At 39.4% G+C, this 20,593-nt stretch overlaps 1 protein-coding gene across 1 annotated transcript in view; it reads left to right on the forward strand.

Moving 5' to 3' along the window:
* Window positions 1-20,210, forward strand: part of KPNA7 (karyopherin subunit alpha 7) — a 35,531-nt gene extending 15,321 nt beyond the window's left edge. The window contains exons 6-11 of the mRNA XM_007498441.3: window positions 2,083-2,165; window positions 3,925-4,188; window positions 7,297-7,530; window positions 9,199-9,381; window positions 12,965-13,111; window positions 19,984-20,210. Of these exons, the coding sequence (XP_007498503.1) occupies window positions 2,083-2,165; window positions 3,925-4,188; window positions 7,297-7,530; window positions 9,199-9,381; window positions 12,965-13,111; window positions 19,984-20,076 (1,004 nt within the window). The 3' untranslated portion in view covers window positions 20,077-20,210. The remainder of the gene's footprint in view (window positions 1-2,082; window positions 2,166-3,924; window positions 4,189-7,296; window positions 7,531-9,198; window positions 9,382-12,964; window positions 13,112-19,983) is intronic.
* Window positions 20,211-20,593: the final 383 nt, after the last annotated feature.

The raw sequence follows: 20,593 nt of genomic DNA on the forward strand, positions 1-20,593 counted from the left end.
GAAAATGTAAAGGAAGGAAGGTCTAGCAGGATCAGATTTTAAACTACATTATAAAGCAGAAATGCTCAAAACTATTTGGTACTGGCTAAGAAAGAGAAAGATATATCAGGGAACAGAACAAACATACAATAAACACTAGTAAATAATTATTATAATCTTGTATTTGACCAAAGTATAGGCCCAAGTTTTTAGGACAAGGTTTCACATTCAGTAAAAATTTCTGGGACAATTGAAAAGTAATTTGGCAGAAACTAGGCATAAGCATTCAATATCTTACACCATTCGTTCTGAGAAAATCAAAATGGACATATGACCTAGATATAAAAGAGCTATAAGCAAACTAAAAAATCTGGTAACAAATTACCTGTCAGATTTATGGATAGAAAAGGAATTTGTGAGTAAACAAGATATGGGGAGGGCATTGGGAGATGTCAAATGGATCATTTTGATTATATTTCATTTAAAAGGTTATGTACAAATAAGACCAGCGTAGGCGAGATTAGAAGGAAAGTAGAAAACTGGGGGAAATTTTTTATAGTTTCTTAGAGATCTCATATCTAAAATATATATGTATAAGAGAACTTTGTCAGACTGATAGAAATAAGAGTCATCCTCCAACTGATAAATGGTCAAAAGATATGAACGGTTTTTGAATGCAGAAATCAAAGCCATAAACAGGTATTTGAAAAAATGCTCAAAATCACTGCTGATTAGAGAAATGCAAATCAAAACAATTCTGAGATATCATCTCCTACCCATCAGACTGACTAAAATGATAAAAGGGCAAAATGACAGATGTTGGATGGGATGTGGAAACATGGAGACACAAATACCCTGTTGGTGAAACTGAACTGATTCAACCATTTTGGAGCGCAATCTAGAATTATGCTAAGAGAGTTATAAAAGTTAACCCCAACAAGAACCATTGCTGGTTCTATTTCCCTTGGAAATCAGGGGAAAAGGAAAAGAACCTGTGTTCCAAAATCCTTGTAGCAGCTCTCTTTGTGGTGGCAAAGAAATGGAAATGGAGGGGATATTCATCCTGTGGGGAATGGCTGAACAAATTGTGGCATATGCTTGTGATAGAATACTACTACTCCAAAAGAAACAATGAGCAGGTTCATGTTTTTTATAGAAAGACTAGAGAAATGTGAATTCTGATTCACTGATGAGGACAAATTCACTGAGGTGGAGCGGATTAGATTATTCAGTCAAATAAAACATTTCACCTTGGCCTCGCCTCTGTGAGTCTCTAGCCTATGTTAGTGCTTATGGTTTGATTGAGTTCTCTTGTGTTTACATCATCTTCATTTCCAAAAGTATCCCTTCTTCCTTAGCTACCTAGAAAGCTGAACCTTATTTTGGAACATATAGGTTCTTTCCTTTTTCCCTGATCCCCTTGGGAAACAGATTTAGCAATGGTTTTTGCTGGACTTAAGGGCATACACAGTTTTATAACTCTCTGGGCATAATTCTAGATTGCACTCCAGAATGACTGGATCAGTTCACAATTCCACTAACAGTGTATTAGTATCCCCATTTTCCCACATTCCCTCCAACATTTGCCATTTTTGCTCTTTTATCATTTTATCTTTTTTTCCTTTAACAAACCCTTATTTTCTGTCTTGGAATCAATAACAATTCCAAGGAGGAAGAATGTTAAGGGCTAGGTAGTTGGGGTTAAGTTACTTGCCCAGTTCACATAGTGAGGAAAGGTCTGAGTTCAACTTTGAACCCAGGACTACACACTGAGCCACCTAGCTGCTTCTTAACAAACAATTTGAAGAGATTCCAGTAGGAAGGAGAAGGGCACTTTAGCAAAAACTAACCAACAAGCACATCAACCAAAGGAAATAATAGGAGTTTGATCATGTTGGGTGTCCATATTTCCTGTCTTCTTGGCCCAAAAAAGAAGTAGAAAATTTTTCTCATCTCTCCTTTAAAGACAAGACTGATCCATATGGTTACTTTTGTTTTTTCATGGGCTTGAGGTTCTTTGGTCTTTCCATTTTTATTGTTGTAGTCATTGCTATAGCCTAGTTCCAGTTCTTTTAACTTGACAATCTTTTATTTTATATCCAGGTGACGGCCCTGAATTGAGAGATGCCATTATTGCCTGTAATGCGATCCCTGCTCTGTTATCCCTGGTCTCACCTACTCTACCTGTAAATGTTGCTACATTGAACATTTCTCTTCTAGAGATGAGGGGCCATTGTTGACCAGCTCCCTTGAGATAGAACTTCTTACATATCCCAGATCTAGGGTCTACTTGTAAAACGGAGGATAATAATATTTTTAAAGATTTATCCAACTTTATACTTAACAACCAAGGAAAGCTTTTAAGCTTTTTGTCTGTGGTCTCTGCTTATAGAATCATTAATTTTAGAGCTAGAAAGGGGCCTTAGGGGTCACCTAATCTGACCCCTTCATTCATTTTATAGATGGGGAAACTGAGGACTAGAAAAGATTTATTGTCTCCTTAGACTGTAAGCTCCCTTAGCACAGGTCTGGTACATAGTGAGCATTATATACATATTAGTTATTATTCTTATTGTTCCCAGCACTACAATTTGGCTTCAATGATTTCCTCACAGGGCCTGGAATCCAATACTCCCTTTCTTTCTTTGAACTCATATCCCCAATACCTAGCACAGCTTGGCACCTATTTATTATGTGTCCTTCATTTTCTTTCCTTTTAAAAAAATAAATCCTCACTTTCTGTCTGAGGAACAACTCTAAGGCTGAAAGGAAAGGGTAGAGAAAATGAGATGAAGTGACTTGCCCAGGGTCACACAGCCCAGAAGTACCTGAGCCCTCTCCTTCATTTTTGAAGATGACCGCTGTCATTACAAGGTGATATCTTGACTTGAGTGAATTGGATTTTTGTGAGGCAGAGGGTACAAAGCTGTCAGCTTCTCTCTCTCTTCCAGAATCAAGGAAGTCCAGTAGGTGCTTAATGAGTAATTAGTTTCTGGAGTCATATTAGTAGTGACAGTTAATATTCAATCAATAGTGAATAAATAGTAAGCAGTCTTCCTTGTCTCAGTCACAGTGTCCCTGGGGATACAAATAAGAAAAAGGAAGATAGTCCCTGTCCTCAAGGTGCTTAGCAACCTAATGGGGGATAGACAATACGCCAAAGGAAAGCAAAAAAGGGGGAGAGAAATCAAGCTGAGAAGCTGATGAAAAATGCAGGAACAGAAGCAAATCCCCTGACTATAGAAGCCATGTTCTTTCCCCATATCATAATGCCTTTCTGTCCTTGCCCCAAGGATCCTTATTGAAAATTAAGATTATATGTATATATATATATATTATAGCTAAAGTAAGGTGGTCGATAAATGAAATAATGAAGCCAGATGGGAAAAGCAACCTGATTATTCATTAGAAATCTGTTCTTTATGATTTTGAAGCTGTGACGCTTGGGTTCAAATTTCACTTCAGCCACTTACTAGCAAGTCAGGTAACTTCCTTGATCCTCAGGTTCTTCATCTGTAAAGTGGGGGACACTAATACTTGCACTACTACCTCTCTTTATGAGGTAAGAACTTAATGATCCTAAACTGCTCTGCAAACAGGAAGTGGTAAGTAGGGGAAAGGAGTGGGAGGGGAATAAGCATTTATATAGCACCTACTGTGTGCCAGACCCTGTGCTAAGGGCTTTACAGATATAATCTCATTTGCTTGTTAAATTAATCTCATTAATCCTGCCACCATTTGATAGTCATTCAAACTAATAAATATTCTCTATTTTCCTGTACAATTCATTAATTTTAAGGACTTATGGGTGAAGCTGGAAAGATTCCCTCTTATTATTAAGTCAAGATTGTTCCTTAAGGGACCAAGAACAGTGTTTTTCTCCCTCCTCTGTTATTTTCTCTTTTAGTCCTAAATTTGAAGAAGCCGCTGTCCTCCTCTTTCTAGGTTTCATTTCTGCGGAACTTGACGTGGACCTTGTCTAACCTCTGCCGGAATAAGAACCCCTACCCTTGTGCAAAGGCAGTTAAGCAGATCCTGCCCGTCCTGACTGAGCTCCTGCAACACCAAGACCCGGAGATTCTGTCTGATGCCTGCTGGGCTCTGTCCTACCTTACTGAGGGCTCCAATCAGAGGATTAACCTCGTGGTGCAGACCGGGGTCCTTCCAAGGCTGATCTACCTCATGCAGAGCCCAAACCTGACTATTCTGGTAAATCCATCCTACCGTTCCAGTTTCTCCTTTGGAAAACCGTATTAGGAAATGTCCAAAAGACCTCTCTGCCCTCTAAGGCCAGGCAGAGGTGTGAGAGCTTAGGCTCTAGTTCCCTTCCACAGTCTACTTCCTGAGCTCTTTTCACATACTTCCCATGAGGAAGGCACTAGATGAGCTTCACTTACTGCCTCATCCCCAGAGTGGTTGTAAGAATCAGACGTAAAATGCTACATAAATGACATTTGAATGATTGATCCTAGTTTCTCCCCCCCCCATCCCTCCCCCGACAATTGCTAAACCATCACTGTCCTGTTCTTATCTTTCCTAGACAAAAGTCCGTTTCCTGCCTTGGGAAGACCAAAAGCCCTTAAAATTTTTTTATTTTTTTAATATAAGTTAAGGGGGCAGCTGGGTAGCTCAGTGGATTGAGAGCCAGGTCTAAAGATGGGAGATCCTGGGTTCAAATCTGGCCTCAGACACTAATAATTAAAGAAATGGTAGAGAATGGAAGAGGTACAGGGGATAAGGAAGGTTTTGTAACAGGGAATAGAGGAGTTGAGGGGATAGAGGGAATGTAGGTGCTGGTGAGATAAAAGGAGAGAGATGCCCCCTGCTGAGAGGCTATCTTTGAAAAATGGGGTTCCCAAGAAATGGGCTACTATGATAGCCTGAGGGGATGTCATCTCTATGGATTGATGTCGAAGATACCCCAGAGCAGGTAAGCATGGACCCCACTGAGGTACAAGCCTCTCCTTGACCAAGGTCACCCAGCAGGGGTCCACTAAGGACCATTTATGGTTGATTGGCTGTCCTGAGGTTCTGCTCCCTCTATGTCCCCCTGAAATGATAGTCCTCTAATCTGACTGTGGGTTATTTAACTCAAGATGAATTTAATAACAAATTTGGATCGGGAAGATATCAGGGTAGAGGGAAGAGGAGCTTCCTATACTTTTTCCCAGATTGGGTTTGAATCTCCCTCAGCTTCTTGAGGCCAGGCCTCGAAGGCTGGTGGAGGGTTTCTTTTATTCCTGTCTACGCTAATCTATGCTAGTTTTCTTAAATTCAAAGTCTTTAGCAGTAGACAGCAAGAGGAAGAAAGGTTCTGATTTTCAGAGCTGGTTGGGCCTGTCTCTTCAGGCTGATGCCCCTAAAGACCAGCCTTAGCTCCCCTTAAATCCTTTTGTTTGATGACACAATCACTGGAACTCAGAGCACACAGTTGGGAAATATCCAGGAATAGAGGAACTTCTATCCTGAGACAGGGAGAGAGTGCTCCTTCCAGTCCCAGGGCCAAGAAAAGAGACCTCAAGAGTAACTGTCACTCTCCCAGTCACCCCTCCCCCACCAACTATCATCACTGTCAATATCTTCCCTCCAACATTCCAAATGCTAACTGTTCCACATGAGTGGCAGAAAGACCCAAAGTTTGATTCAGTTTTCCTTTCCACAATGATGGTGATAAGGTTAATGAAGTTATAAATAATGTGATTGAAACAAAGGATAATGTAATTAACGTTAATAATTGTGAGGAAAAAGAAAATTGTAATTCTTAGCTATACAGTGACCTTGGGCAAGTCACTTGAAGCCCATCGCTTAGCCCTTACCACTCTTCTGCCTAGGAACCAATATATAGCATTGATTCTAAGATTGAGAGTAAGGGTTTAAAAAATAAAATAAAATAAAATATAGATTAAGTGTACTTGCTGTGTAAAATGGTCTTGGAAATAACCCTTGGTTCCACTTTTCACTTTGGGAGAATCCTTGTTTCTCTATATATTTATGTTATATCTATACCAATATTTTATAACCTTAACCTTCTGTCTTAGAATGAATACAAATATTGGTTTCAAGGCAGAAGAGCAGTAAAAGATAGACAATTTGGGTTAAGTGACTTACCCAGGGTTTCACATCTAGGAAGTATCTGAATTCAGATTTTAATCCAGAACCTCCCTACTCCAGGTCTGGCTCTCTAGTCATTGAGTCATATTATATAGTTTTCATCTTACCTAAATAAATGCTTGTGAATAGTCCTTGCCTGAGTATAGCAGGTGCCCATGACCCAAACCAGGAAACCCTGTGGGTACCCCTCAGTGTTTACATGGTGTCCCCTAGAAGACTCACTGTCTTTGACCTGCTATGGAGGGCCTTCGCACACAGTGTTCCAGCATCTGCTGCTCTGCCTCCTAAGTACTTAGGAGGTCCCTGTTTCTAGGATATTTCCACTTATGGTACTTATGTGTGTGTTTTCAATCTCTTTAGCATTCTGGTGAAGTCTGTAGAGCTCTTCTCAGAATATTTTAAAAATAATTGAAGGAAATGCTAAATTTCTGTTAAAGGTATATGAATGTAAAATTCCTTTTTGCTTTCCCACCCAAGTTTAAAGATCTTCTGAGATATAATCAAAGGCTTTCAGATTAGGAACCTTTAGTCTAGAGCTGTGTTGGTGAACCAATGGCACGCTTGCTGGAGGGGCTGCTCCCCTCCCCCTCTCCATTTGTGCCTGAGGACATTTCTCACTTCACTGTCTACCCATCAGCCCAAAGGGAGTACTTCCTCCCTCCCAGGTTGGGGGTAAGGCAAGGGGCTCACATGCCTGCATGAGGGTTGCAATTTGGGCACTTTGTCATCACTGACCTAGAGGTTTAAAGATCAGGGGCAGATAGTTCACTCAGTGGGTAGAGAGCCAGGTCTGAGGATGGGCAGTTTTGAGTTCAAATCTGGCCTCAAAACACTTCCTAGCTATGTGACTCTGGGCAAGTCACTTAACTCCCATTGCCTAACCCTTGCCACCCTTCTGTCTTAGAACAATATACAATATTGATTCTAGAATGGAAAATAAGGGTTTAAAAATAAGATAAAGAGCAACAAAGCCCAAGAGAATGAACCCCAACTGTTTCCCAATCATCCCTGCTGGGCTAGTCTTTTTTCTAAAGTAGCCAATAACAAATAAAAAATTGCAATAGATACTGGTGAATGATCTGAAGGTACAACGTTGGGTGGAAAAATAAGGACCTCCTTATCAGAAGGCAGGGAGAAGAATGGCTCTGGGCTTTTAGAAACCTCTAAAGAAACTGTCAAGTTAACCTCTGGTCTCTGTCGTTTCAGACTCCTTCCCTCCGGACAGTTGGTAACATTGTCACTGGGACAGATCACCAAACCCAGATGGCCATTGAAGCAGGTGTCTTGACCGTGCTGCCCCAGCTCCTGCATCACCAGAAGCCCACAGTCCAGAAGGAGGCTTGTTGGACACTCAGCAACATTGCTGCTGGTCCTAGTGAACAGATCCAGCAGCTAATAAGCTGTGGGCTGCTGCCACCTTTAGTGGCCTTACTAAAAAATGTAAGCAGGACCTTGAGGCACCTTTGGCCAAGAGGGTGAGGTGGGCAGGGAGGAGAGATGTGGTGGTTGGGAAGGAGTTCTCATTATGACCTAGACTGTATATCTTCCCTTAGCAATAGTGTGTGCATGTTAGTGGCTAATAAATGTTTGCAAATACTGGTTTGCTAGTAGCTATAACAAAAGGATCTGATTACAGGGGTTGATTGGTCTTCTGGATGGCTAGGGATTACCTTATTTAAACTTTTTTTTTTTAACCTAGGAATTAAAAGTAAAAAATTCAGGGACAGCTGGATGACTCAGTGGATGGAGAGTCAAGCCCAAAAAAAGGGAGGTCCTGATTTCAAAACTGACCTCAGATACTTCCTGGCTGTGTGACCCTGGGCAAGTCACTTAACCCAATTGCCTAGCCCTTACTGCTCTTCTGCCTTGGAGCCAATACATAGTATTGATTCTAAGAGGGAAGGTAAAGGTTTTGGTTTTGATTTTTTTTTTAAGGCAAAAAATGGTGTTATTTTTGTTTTCAACAAAATCTTCATTTCCAAATAAAAATTTCCCCCTCATTTCTCCAGAGAGCCATCCCTTGGGGACAGAGAAGAGGCAAAGTAGTTGAGCAATGTCACCCCATCAACTCTATCTAATGTATGTGTAACAGTCTGCTCCAGTAGACCTTCCTCCTCCCCTTGAGCAAAGACAATGCATTTTCTCATTCTCCACTAGTGCTATTTAAAAAAAGAAGAAAAACACTTAAATTTTGAGGCTGGTAAAGTCTGGCTTCAGTAACTTCACTTGCCAATCTCTCATTAAAATGTGATTTAGCTTAACAGTATCCATATTTGTTCAATTTTATTTTTTAAACCTCCACCTTCCATCTTGGAATCAATACTGTGTATTGGTTCCAAGGCAGAAGAACAGAAAGGGCTAGGCAATGGGGGTTAGTGACTTGCCCAAGGTCACACAACTAGGAAGTATCTGGGGCCAGATTTGAATTTGGGACTTCCCATCTCTAGGTCCCATTGTCAATACACTGAACCACCTAGCTGTCCCCTGATTTTTTTTTTAACCCTGACCTTCCCTCTTAGAATCAATACTGTGTACTGATTTCAAGGCAGAAGAGTGGTAAAAACTAGGCAATGGGGGTTAAGTGACTTGCCCAGGGTCACACAGCTAGGAAGTGTTTGAGGCCAGATTTAAACGTAGGACCTCCCAACTCCAGGTCTGGCACCAGAGCTACCTAGCTGCCCCCCCATGTTTAAAAGATGTTCCATTTTATGGAGCAGCTAAATAGCCTGCTCAATAAGAAAGATCTAGAAAATTTAGGTAAACATCATAAATTCCTAAAAGCCAAAGATGGTTTTTATTCTAAGAAATTCATGGATTATCTAGAACACTCCTTATTCTACTACTTTACATAGTTCCTAGAGAGAAGATTAAGGTCAACATGAGTGTACCACTGAAGCCCACCCAGTGATGTCAACCCTAACTATCTCTTTGCTTCATCATGGCAGGTGCCATTCCCTTGGCTCACAAATGACAGAAGCACCAAGATGTCGGTGCATATTCCATGTGTAATCTCTTGAAGTCCCCCCAAATAGAGCAAGGTGTGACTCCTCAGTCCCTCTATAGAGGATCCGGAGAGAACGTCAAGAACATTACCCATTTCTTTTTCAGGGAGATTTCCGAGTCAAGAAAGAAATTATTTGGACAATGGCTAATTTCACAAGTGGGGGGACATCGGACCAGGTGCTTGAACTCATCAAGGCTGGATTCCTGGAACCTCTGCTTGATCTGCTCACTATCAAAGACAGCAAAATTCTCCTCCTCATTCTGGACATTCTTGAGCATTTCTTACAGGTTGGGTGTTAATTAGTTACTCTAATAGTAAGGGACTGGGTGATGAGCTCAAGCAGGATTATGCAAAACCCACCATGAAGGGTATGTTGTAAACCGTCTTGTCCTGCTCCAAAGCCTACCAACACCAAAAGGAGCCAAGAAGTAGAAAAATGCACACCTTGTTTTTTAGGATCTCCTTTACAAGGTTGCTGTGAGGATCAAATGAAATGACATAAGTCTTAAAAGCTATAGGACTATTAGCTATTATTATTATTACTCTATACATTTAGTGGACTTATATTTTTAAATGAGCCACTTAGAATAACATGACGCTTTTCAATGGAACATGTCATATAAATTAGAGTGATCTGGGGGTGGGAAGAAGGAGGAATATATTTTACTTAGAATTGGACTTTGGGGAAAGCCAGGTTGCTCAGTGGATAGAGCACCAGATCTAGAGATGGGAGGTCCTGGGTTCAAAGCTCAGACACTTCCTAGCTGTGTGATCCTGGGCAAGTCACTTAACACTAATTGTCTAACCCTTATTGCTCTTCTGCCTTGGAACTGGTACTTGGTATTGATTTTAAGACAAAAGGTAAGGGCTTTAAAAAAATTGGACGGATTCTATGCTGGTAACAACTTTCTTGGCATTCATGAGTTTGTTTAACCTTCATTTTACAGAGTAAGATTTGGGGGAAAAGCACAGGGGACATATTACATAAGATGTTAACATCTAAAACAAAACTCAGTCTATCCTCCAAAACCACCTTCTCCTCCGGACTTTCCTAGTTTCATAACTCATTCTCCCTGTAACCAGTTTTGTGATCTTGGAAGAAAGCCTAAGCTCTTCCCGCTCCTCCCCAGAGCATTCAGTTGCCAAAGTCCTTTTTGATTATTGCTTTGTAATGTTCTTCACCTGTTCCTTACTATTTTCATGTCAATTATACCAAAGTCCTCTTATTTAAAAGACCAGTCCCCCCAAATGACCCAGAGGACTTGTCCATGTCATAAAATAGATTTATTATTGATAATGACTAAATAATGCCTTAACTTGTTATAACCTCTAAACTACGTTCAAAGAATAAGTCTATGAAGTTGAATGACTAAACTTAAAAATTAATTACTTCCAGAAAAATATTTTTGTTTTCCAAAGGAAAAAAAAAACTTCTTTTGCTTTAAAAAAATCTTACATATTTTATGGCCAGTCAGAAAAAGGATGGGACTAAAAAATGTTCCTCATTGGCTGATGGAAGCCAGTATCACACCAAATGGGGGGAATGATAATTCTTTTTTTTAAGGTACTAAATTTTATTTGTTCCCCAATTATATGTAAAAAACACTTTCCAATTTTTTTTAAACCCTTACCTTCCCTCTTGGAATCAATACTGTGTGTTGGTTCCAAGGCAGAAGAGTGGTATAGGTTATGCAATGGGGTTTAAGTGACTTGCTCAGGGTCACACAGCCAGGAAGTATCTGAGGTCAGTTTTGAACCTAGGACCTCCCATCTCTAGGCCTGGCTCTCACTCCACTGAGCTACCCAGCTGCCCCCTCCAATATTTTTCAAAGAATATTGAGTCTCAAATTCTTACTCCCCACACCGCATGAGATAGTAAGCAATCTCATATAAATTTTACATGTGCAATCATGTTAACCCTCTTTCCATATTAATCCTTTTGTGGAAGGAAATTTAAAAAGAAAAAATATTAAGAAAGTGAAAAAAGGCCAAATGAAATTTTGAAGTCACAGTAGTTCAATGATAAGGATGACAGTCAATATCCTGAGTAGAGAGCCCAAATTTATTCAAGAAAAAATACTGCCATTGAAAAAATTTGGAGATTTCCATCTAATTCCCCCAGAATTTATCTCCAAGAAGCCTTTTCTGATTCATCTTGCTCTGTATTCCACATCTCTATTATAGTATGGTTTTTAAGGAAAACTTCAGAAGTCTTATGACTTACCTCTGATTCTGTTACTTTACATATTTCCTAGAAAGGAAATCAGTCAATTTGAGGGGGCATTGAGGTGGCAGAGTACCAGGCCTGGAGTTAAGAGGACCTGAGTTCAAATTTGGTCTCAAACATTTTCAGCTCTGCGACCCTAAGCAAGACACTTAACCCTGTTTGCCTAGCCCTACCCTTCTATCTTAGAAGTTATTACTAAGACAGAAAGTAAGGGTTTGAAAAAAAAAGTCAACTTGAGTATCCTTTTTTTTTCATTTTATTGATTTATTTTTTAATTAATTTAGAATATTTTTCCATTGTTACATGATTCATGTTTTTCCCTCCCTTTCCCTCCCCCATCCTGGAGCTGACAAGCAGTTCCACTGGGTATAACACATATTATTGCTCAAAACCCATTTCCATAGTATTCATTTTTGTGATAGAGTGATGCTTTACAACCAAAAAACCCCCGATCATATTCCCATAGAACCCCGTGATAAGTCGCCTGCTTTCCTTCTGCATGTCTTTGAGGACCCTTCTTTAGGCCATCGAGGTTGCCAATGCTAAGTGTGTCTCTGTTTGCTCTTGAATTCATGAGCTGTGTGACTCATTTAGAAAAGGACTGAGCTAGATCTCGAAGACCTCTTCCTGCACTTTCCAGATTGACTTGTGTTTCAAAGTTTATCCTTCCATTCTATTTGCACTTATTTTGGGGAAGTAGGAAGGGAATGATAGATACTCAGTTTTGGGACGGTAGAAAGTACTAGTAGAAAGCCCAGTTCCAACCTTGACTGGAACCCATACCAAGGTGAATGCCACATTTTGTAGAAATTTCAAATCCTAGTTAAGTCAACTAAAAGTTAACCGCGCTCTACCTTAATCTAAAGAAACATTTTTCTCACACTCACTAGGTGTTATTAGTTAGCCTCAAAGATAACAAGTCCCTGGGGCAGCCAAGACTAAAGATGGGAGGTCCTGGGTCCAAATCTGGTCTCAGACACTTCCCAGCTATGTGACCCTGGGCAAGTCACTTTCCCCCCATTGCCTAGTCCTTATCACTCTTCTGCTACTTAGTATTGATTCCAAGATAGAAGGTTAAGGGTTAAAAAAAAAAAGATAATACATCGCTTCAGGATTTTAGCTTATCAGTTACAACCAGTCACTTGCCCTCTGCCTCTTGTATCCAGTTTTCTAGCTAGTAGGACCAGGTGCTTTAAATAACAGATTTGGCCAAGATCCGCATTGACGATGCCTGTATCCACTCTAGGAATCTTGGTCTAATTCATGGGAGCATCATTTTAGAGGTAAAAGGGATTTTAGAGGCCATAAAGTCCAACTGCCTCAGACAAGGAAATGTAGGCTAAGAGAACTTAATTGACTTGCTCAGGGTCACACAGCTAGTAAGTGTCTAAAGCAAGATTTGAACTCAATCATATCTGCTTGACTCCAAGTCTGGCAATCTATCAACTGTGCCACCTACCTGCCTCTAATAAAGAGAATTGTAGCATTCTTTTTTTTTTCTTCTTCAGTGTCACTAAGATTTAACTAGAACATCCCTATTTAAATTTTCCAAATCAGATAATTTGGTATTTCTGTTGAAATGCCGAGAAAGTGTGGCTTTCCTTCTCAACAAGATACTTACTCATGTTCTATCTTGCCCTCAGATTGCAGAGAAACTAGGAGAGAAGGAAAAGCTGTGCATGCTAATAGAGGAACTTGGTGGACTAGATAAAATCGAGGCATTACAATTTCATGAAAACAGCTTGATTTTTCAAACTTCCTGCAATCTCATCGAGAATTACTTTTCTGAGGTATGTATTTTAGAATTTGAGTATATATACCGATCACCCCTAATAGATAGTTATGGTAGGGAACAGGGGGTGAGAAATAGCAAGAGCCCTGGAGTTAGAGTCAGAAGGCTCGAGTTCAAATTCTGGCTCTTCTAAAATATAATATCCCTTTGGTTTGACTTCAGAAAGGGAATGAGTTCTTTTTTTTTAACCCTTTGGTCTTAAAATAAATACTGTGTATTGGTTTCAAGGTAGAAGAGTGGTAAGGGCTAGGCAATGGGGGTTAGGTGACTTGCCCAGGGTCACATAGCTAGGAAGAATCAGAGGCCACATTTGAACCCAGGATCTCTGTGATTCCTTCTAACTGAGGAAGGAACTAGCTGCTGAGGAAATCAAGAAAGGAATTGCACAGAAGATTGTACTGAGCTTTGAAGGAATTGAAGAGTTCTAAGAGGTAGGTGAAAGGGGATTGCATTCCTAGAACAGGGGTCAGCATATGCAATTTCATAAAGTTCTCTCATGGAATGCTGAATTTAGGTCTTACATTTCAAACTACAAAGTTTGTAAAAGGAAATATATGTAATAAGGTTCAGGGTTATGGTGGAGCCAGCTTGAAAAGTTTTAGAGTATTTACACCTTGGAAACCAGCAAATCCTATAAATCCAGGCTTAATTTTTGTTTTGTTTTGTTGATTATCTAGACCAGTGATGGTGAACCTTTTAGAGATGGAGTGCTGGGCCCCACCCCCACCCCATCCCTAGACTGAGTGCCATCCTGTGCCCCCCCTACACATTGCCCACCCTCAACCCCCTCCTTACCCCAGACAGGAAAGGGAGGAAGTGCTCCCATTGGCTACTGAGTAGAGGGGTGGGAGAAGTAAGGAATATCCTTAGGAGCATGGAGAAGGGGGAGAGGAACAGCTTTGCCCCATCTCTCTGGCTTTCTAGTAACTAATTGGAAACTAATCTAATTCTAAAAACATGGTGAGTAAAAGGTCAAATTTTAGAAACAATCAATAATTTCATTAGAGGATGAGGAAACAGCATATCAAAATTTATGGAATGTAGCCAAAGCAGTTCTTAGGGAAAAATTTATATCTTTGAACACTTGTATCAATAAAATATAGAAAAAGCAGATCAATTAATTGGACATACAGCTAAAAAATCTAGAAAAAAGAACAAAAATCTCCAAGTAAAGACTAAATTAAAAATCTTAAAAATCAAAGGAGAAATTAATAAAATTAAAAGTCAGAGAACTTATGAACTAATAAATGAGAGCAGAATTTGGTTTTATGAAAAAAAAAACAAATAAAATAGAACACTGGTTAATTTGAATAATGTAGGTTGAACCTAATGTTTTAGGATGTATTGTGGATACATTTTGGGGGGGAACTGATTGTTAATTTTTTACAAGTCCCCTCCTGATGAAACTAGAAAGATAAGTTGGAGTAAGGTTTTCAAGGCCTTTAAATGGCAAATAGAAGATTAACTCCAGAATTAATAAAGAGCCAACTGACAAAGTATTTTGGTGGATAGAGAAGGAGCTAGAAGAGAGAAACTGATGGTGCATTAGAAATGGAATGCTTAGGGGTATCTGGTAGCTCAGTGGATTGAGAGCCAAGCCTACAGATGGGAGGTCCTAGATTCAACTGGCCTCAGACACTTCCCAGCTGTGTGACCCTGAGCAAGTCACTTAAACCCCATTGCATAACCCATACCACTCCTGCCTTGGAACCAATATACAGTATTGATTCCAAGATGGAAGGTAAGAACAAAAAAAAAAGGAATGCTTACTGGAATAAAGTTCTAGAAATTGTAAGAGAGATAGATAAGATCAAAGATATAGATAGGAGAAAAAGGGTTTTTTTTACCCTTTTATAATTTTATTTTATTTTTTTCTGAAGTGCTATTTTATTTATTTTTTAATTATTTAGTCAATTTAGAACATTATTCCTTGGTTACAAGAATCATATTCCTTCCCTCCCCCCACCCTTCCCATAGCTGACATGCAATTCCACTGGGTATTACAAGTGTGCTTGATCAAAACCTAATTCCATGTTGTTGGTGTTTGCATTAGGATGTTAATTTAGGGTCTACATCCCCAATAATATCCCCATCAACCCATGTAATCAAGCAGTTGTTTTTCTTCTGTGTTTCCGCTCCCACAGTTTTTCCTCTGAATACGGATAGTGTTCTTTCTCGTAGATCCTTCCAAGTTGTTCAGGGAGAAAAAGTTTTAATGAGTAAGGTGGACAGCTAAGTGGCAAAGTAGATAGAACCTTGGGTCTAGAGTTGAGGACATTTAATGTCCCTAAGTTCTAATCTAGCCTCAAACATTTATTAGCTGTGTGATCCTGGGCAAGACAATTAACCTTGTTTGCCTCAGTTTCCTCATCTATAAAGTGAGCTAAAGAAGGAAATGGCAGATCATTTCAGCATTTTTGCCAAGAAAACACCAAATTGGGTCCTGAAGAGTTGGACATGCCTGAAACTACTCACCAAAGGATTTCTAGGATGAGAATGCCTGTGAGTTTTGAGGATGGAAATTTTGTTGAGTGTCTTCATTATTAATTTCCTTACTCACTAATGCATTTGCTATAGTTAGGATGAATGGAGGGGGTAGTAAAGGTAAAGTTGAGGATTTTAGGATAAAAAGGAAAAGGATTAGAACTGATGTGTAGAGAATAAAGAATGGAGAGGAAATGTTGCTGGGCACCAGTAAGGAAGCAGCCAAAATTATCATCTGTTAATTTAGAGTGGTAAATACCATGACATTTTCTAATGAGACTCAATATTCCCGTGGAAGAATGGGAAGGACAGAAGGTACTTGGAACTGAAGATTTGCCATTCTTGACCTGCCAAGGGTTTGGGAGGTCAGGAATTCTGGGGAGAGACTAATTTTTGAAGTATTCAGTCATAGGTTCACAATTTGATATAAAGACAAGTGAAGTAAAGCTAAAAAAGATCAGTTGTGGAACCCAAGTTTATAATTAGGCAAAGGACAAATTTAGTGGGAAAAGTTAAAAAAAATGAGGTGGTAATCAAAGAAGATAATTTTGAAATTTAGAATATTAGAAGTGATGCTGGGGCATCTCAGTAGCCCAGTGGATTGAGAGCGAGACCTAGAGATGGGAGGTCCTAGGTTCAAATGCAACTTCAGATACCTCCCAGCTGTGTGACCCTGGCCAAGTCACTTAATCCCCATTGCCCTGCCCTTACCATTCTTCTGCCTTAGAACCAATACACAATATTGGTTTCAAAATGGAAGATAAGGGTTAAAAAAAAAAGTGATGCTGTTCTAAAAAACAATAAGGTCTGAGGTTTAACCATGCCAGTGTGTAGCAGAAATAGAGTGGAGAAGGTTGTTGGAATCGAGGCATTCCATTTTTGAAATGTGGGGGAGATTGGGAGAGTGAATATAATCACTGAGGTCTTGGAGGGAAGCTGGAGGATATGGGGGATGGAGAAGACCATTAAGCCAATCATCAGCATCACCCAGGAAATCTGGACCACAGTCAAGGTAACAACTAGAAAAATGGGCGAAGTGGCAAAAACAGATTGCAGGTATATTAACTTTTATGGTGGTGACTATCACATTCTGGTTGGTCCTACATGATTCCACAAAAAGGAAATGAAGTTTCCATGAGAATTTAATACTAGTAATGTTTTCCCCATGAAGCATCTTAGTTTTGCAGTTATTCTTTTACTTCTTCAGCATAAAAATCAACTTAACTTATTTTGTGTTTTCTTCCCCTCTCCCCACCCTTCCCCCTTCCATCCTGGGGATATTCTAGACTCCCTTTTCTAGTTTTCATGGTTTCTGACCCCATATATTTCAAACAACAAAAAATATTTTTGTGGTCAAATTAATTTGGGGAAATACTGCTCAGCTACATTGTTTGGACTTTAGTTACCTTAGAAATCTTTCTTTATAGTAGAATTTTTTAAATAATAATTTTCTAGGGGAAGCTGAATGATTCAGTGGATTGAGAGTCAGGCCCAGAGATGGGAATTCCTGGGTTCAAATTTGACCTCCATTTCTTCCCAGCTGTGTGACCCTGGACAAGTCACTTAACCCCCATTGCCTAGCCCTTACTAGTCTTCTGCCTCGGAACCAGTATACTGTATTAATTCTAAAGCAGTGGGTAAGGAGTTTTTGGTTTTTTTTTAAAAATGGTTTTCTACAATATGGAAAATCAGGGACTGGAAATGTGTTCTTATTAAAAGGTTGTGTCACTCTTCTTCTAGCTTACAATCTCAAGGCCTTTTGGGAGGTACATTGTCAAAGTACCCTTCAGGGCGAGGAGGAGGACTAAATTCTCTAGAGTGACTACTTGAAACCAAGCATCTCCAAATTCTTTTCTTTTCTTTCCGTTTTTATTAAAAATCCTTCCCTTCCCTCTTAGAATCAATACTCTGTTCCAAGGCAGAAGAGTGATTAGGAAAACGCAATGGGGGTTAAATGACTTGCCCAGGGTCACACAGCTAGAAAGTGTCTTAGGCCAGATTTGTAGCCAGGACTTCCCATCTGGGGATCTGGCTCTCAATCCACTGTGCCAGGGTACTGTCTCCTCCAAACTATTTCCCAATTCTACCTGCTCATTTATTTTTTTAAATGCCTCAGGATATCCTTTGGAATACTCTTTAAAAGCATTAAAAGCACACTCAAGTTTCTCAAACATTTGTTAAGTAATTGCAGAACTGTTAACACGTGTAATACACAAAGAAACAATACAGAGTCCTAGAAAATCTCTAGTAAATAAGAGCAGAAACAAAGATAGATGGGATCCAAGTTCTTTTTCTAAAAGTTACATTTTTTTCTTCATCAATGAAAATCTTCTTTCTCATCTTCTCCCCTTCCCCAAACACCTAGAATCAAAACTAATTCCTGCATTGGCCATGTCCAAATCAAACATGTCAGTCCGTACCTTCAGTCCATCATTTGCTAGGAGGTGGGTAACATGTTTCATCTTGAGGCTTCTGGAATGGGTTTTCATCAGTGGATGGATCAGAGTACCTAAATCTTTCAGAGTAGGTTGTCTTTACAATATAGTTTATTAAAAAAAAAAAAAAACCCTTACCTTCTCTCAGTATCAATTATAAGAAAGAAGAGCAGGAAGTGGAGTTAAGTGACCTGTCCAGGGTCACACAGCTAGAAAGTGTCTGAAGTCAAATTTGAACCCAGGTCCTTCCTGGAGCTCTGTCCACACTGCCTTGCTCCCCTGTACCTAAGGCTTTCAAAGTCATTTGTCTTTACAATATAGTGACAGAATAAATTATTCTCCTATTTCTGCTCACTTCACTCTGCATCATTTCATATAAGCCTTCTCAGGTGTCTCTGAAACCAATGAAAGTTCTTTTAATAGACTTGTGGGCTCTTTCAGTATGTGCTCTGGTAAGAGTTTCTTTGTAATTTCATGGTTATCCTGAATATTTTTTAAATTAAATTAAAATTTATTTTAATTAATTTAATTTAATTAATTTATTTTTTATTTTTATTATTTATATATTTATAAATATATAAATATATAATTATAAAAATTAATTTAATTAAATTAATTTAATTTAAATAAAAATATTTAAAATATTTTTTTAACCCTCACCTTCAATTTCAGAATTAATATAAATATTGGCTCCAAGGCAAAAGAGCGGTAAGGGCTAGGCAATGGGAGTGAAGTGACCTGCCCAGGGTCACTCAGCTTGGAAGTGTCTGAGGCTATCTTGGACATTTTGGAAAGTGTGTTAAACCTCAGGGAACCTTTCAGTTCAGCATCCCTTTAAGGCGGCTCCATCACCTTCCAATCACTAGCTAGTGCCCCCCCCCCAAACAAAAGCAAAAACAAAAAAGTCTTCTTACTCTCTGCTGCTCTTCTTAGCTGGAAAAGGACCTTGAGCTGGGTTAGGAAAAGGGAGAGCTGACTGAGTGGTGAGCGTCGGAGTGCATTTCATGACCCCTAAATTTTCTGGAAGCCCCACTACCCATAGAAAGCTGAGAGATTCTGACCCCAAAAATCTTTCAAATTCTTAATCATCTTCTGCTTTCAGACCTCCAATGAGGTCTAGGCCATAGAATACTTCATAAGGGTTTTAGGGGGCAGCTGGGTAGCCCAGGGTCCAGAGACGGGAGGTCCTGGGTTCAAATCTGACCTCAGACACTTCCTATCTATGTGACCCTGGACAAGTCACTTCACCCCCATTGCCAAGCCCTTACCACTCTTCTGCCTTAGAATCAATACACAGTAAGGGTTTAAAAAATAAAAAAAAAAATTTTTAATTGCTCATTTGCACAATTAAGTCCCCCAAATAAGGCCCAGCAGAGCCATACCTGCAAATGTCTACATTTATAAATGGAATCCAAGGTTTTTTGCTTAGTCGGGAAGCAGGACTGTACACTGTCCAAGGGTATGAGAAAGAACTCAGGATGCTAGTATGAGGTTGCTGTTTGGGGGAATTCAAATCAATATATCCAGGGCTATAAATGTTATGCAGTTGCCACCCTCCTCACATTTCTGGGGTTCCAAAAAGATCCTTCTACTGACCCAGTATTGGAGCAGCTAGATTGTGCAGAGGATAGAATACCAGGCCTGGAGTCAGATACAGCCTCTGACACATAAAAGCTGTGTGACCTTGAGTGAGTCACTTGATTCTGTTTGCCTCAGTTTTCTCATCTGTAAAATGAACTGCAGAAGGAAATGACCAATCATTTGAGTGTCTTTACCAAGAAAACCCTCAATGGGATCACCTAAACTCAGGCACAACTAAAATGACTGAACAACAAAAATTGCAAAATAGCATTCTAGTATAATGCCAGTACATTAGCATTAACTATTTTCCATTATATTAGTATAAATAGAAGAGACTAACGTAACCATGCTTTCCTTATTTTCTTCTAAGATGGAAAATCTCCAAGATCAACCAGAGATAGACCAAGAAAAAAATACCTTCAAATTTTCTGTGGAAGATAAGAATGTAAAATTTACCTTGTAAAACAACTAACATTTCCAGAGAAATTGTACTTGGTGAATGGGGAAAGAGGAAACACTTGTTTGGTTTTGTTTTTTATTACTTTACCATGTCACGGAGGTTAAAGATGTAAAGGTTTTGTATATTTATAAATAAAAATATTTTTCAAGACTTACAACCTTGATTGTTCTAAACTAGATTCACTGGACCAATCTGCATGTTCAGGTCATGCACAGGGAACTTTATATCGGTACTTGAATGTATTTCATGGTTTGGTAAGTACCATAAGTGAGTAGGTAAAATGAAAATACCTTGGCCAAATGGTAATTTTATTTTATCTTTAACCCTTACCTTCCACCTTAGAATGCTATGCTAAGTATCTGTTCCAAGGCAGAAGAGCAGTGAGGGCTAGGCAATTAGAAGTAGGTGACTTGTCCAGGGTCACACAGCCAGGAAGTATCTGAGGTCAGCTTTGACAAATTATAATTTAAAAATAAATAAACATTTTAAAGTGGAAGGCAATGCCTGGGGGCTGGGGGGT

Source organism: Monodelphis domestica, chromosome 7 (genome assembly GCF_027887165.1).
Source record: "Monodelphis domestica isolate mMonDom1 chromosome 7, mMonDom1.pri, whole genome shotgun sequence".
NCBI classification, from domain to species: Eukaryota; Metazoa; Chordata; class Mammalia; order Didelphimorphia; family Didelphidae; genus Monodelphis; species Monodelphis domestica.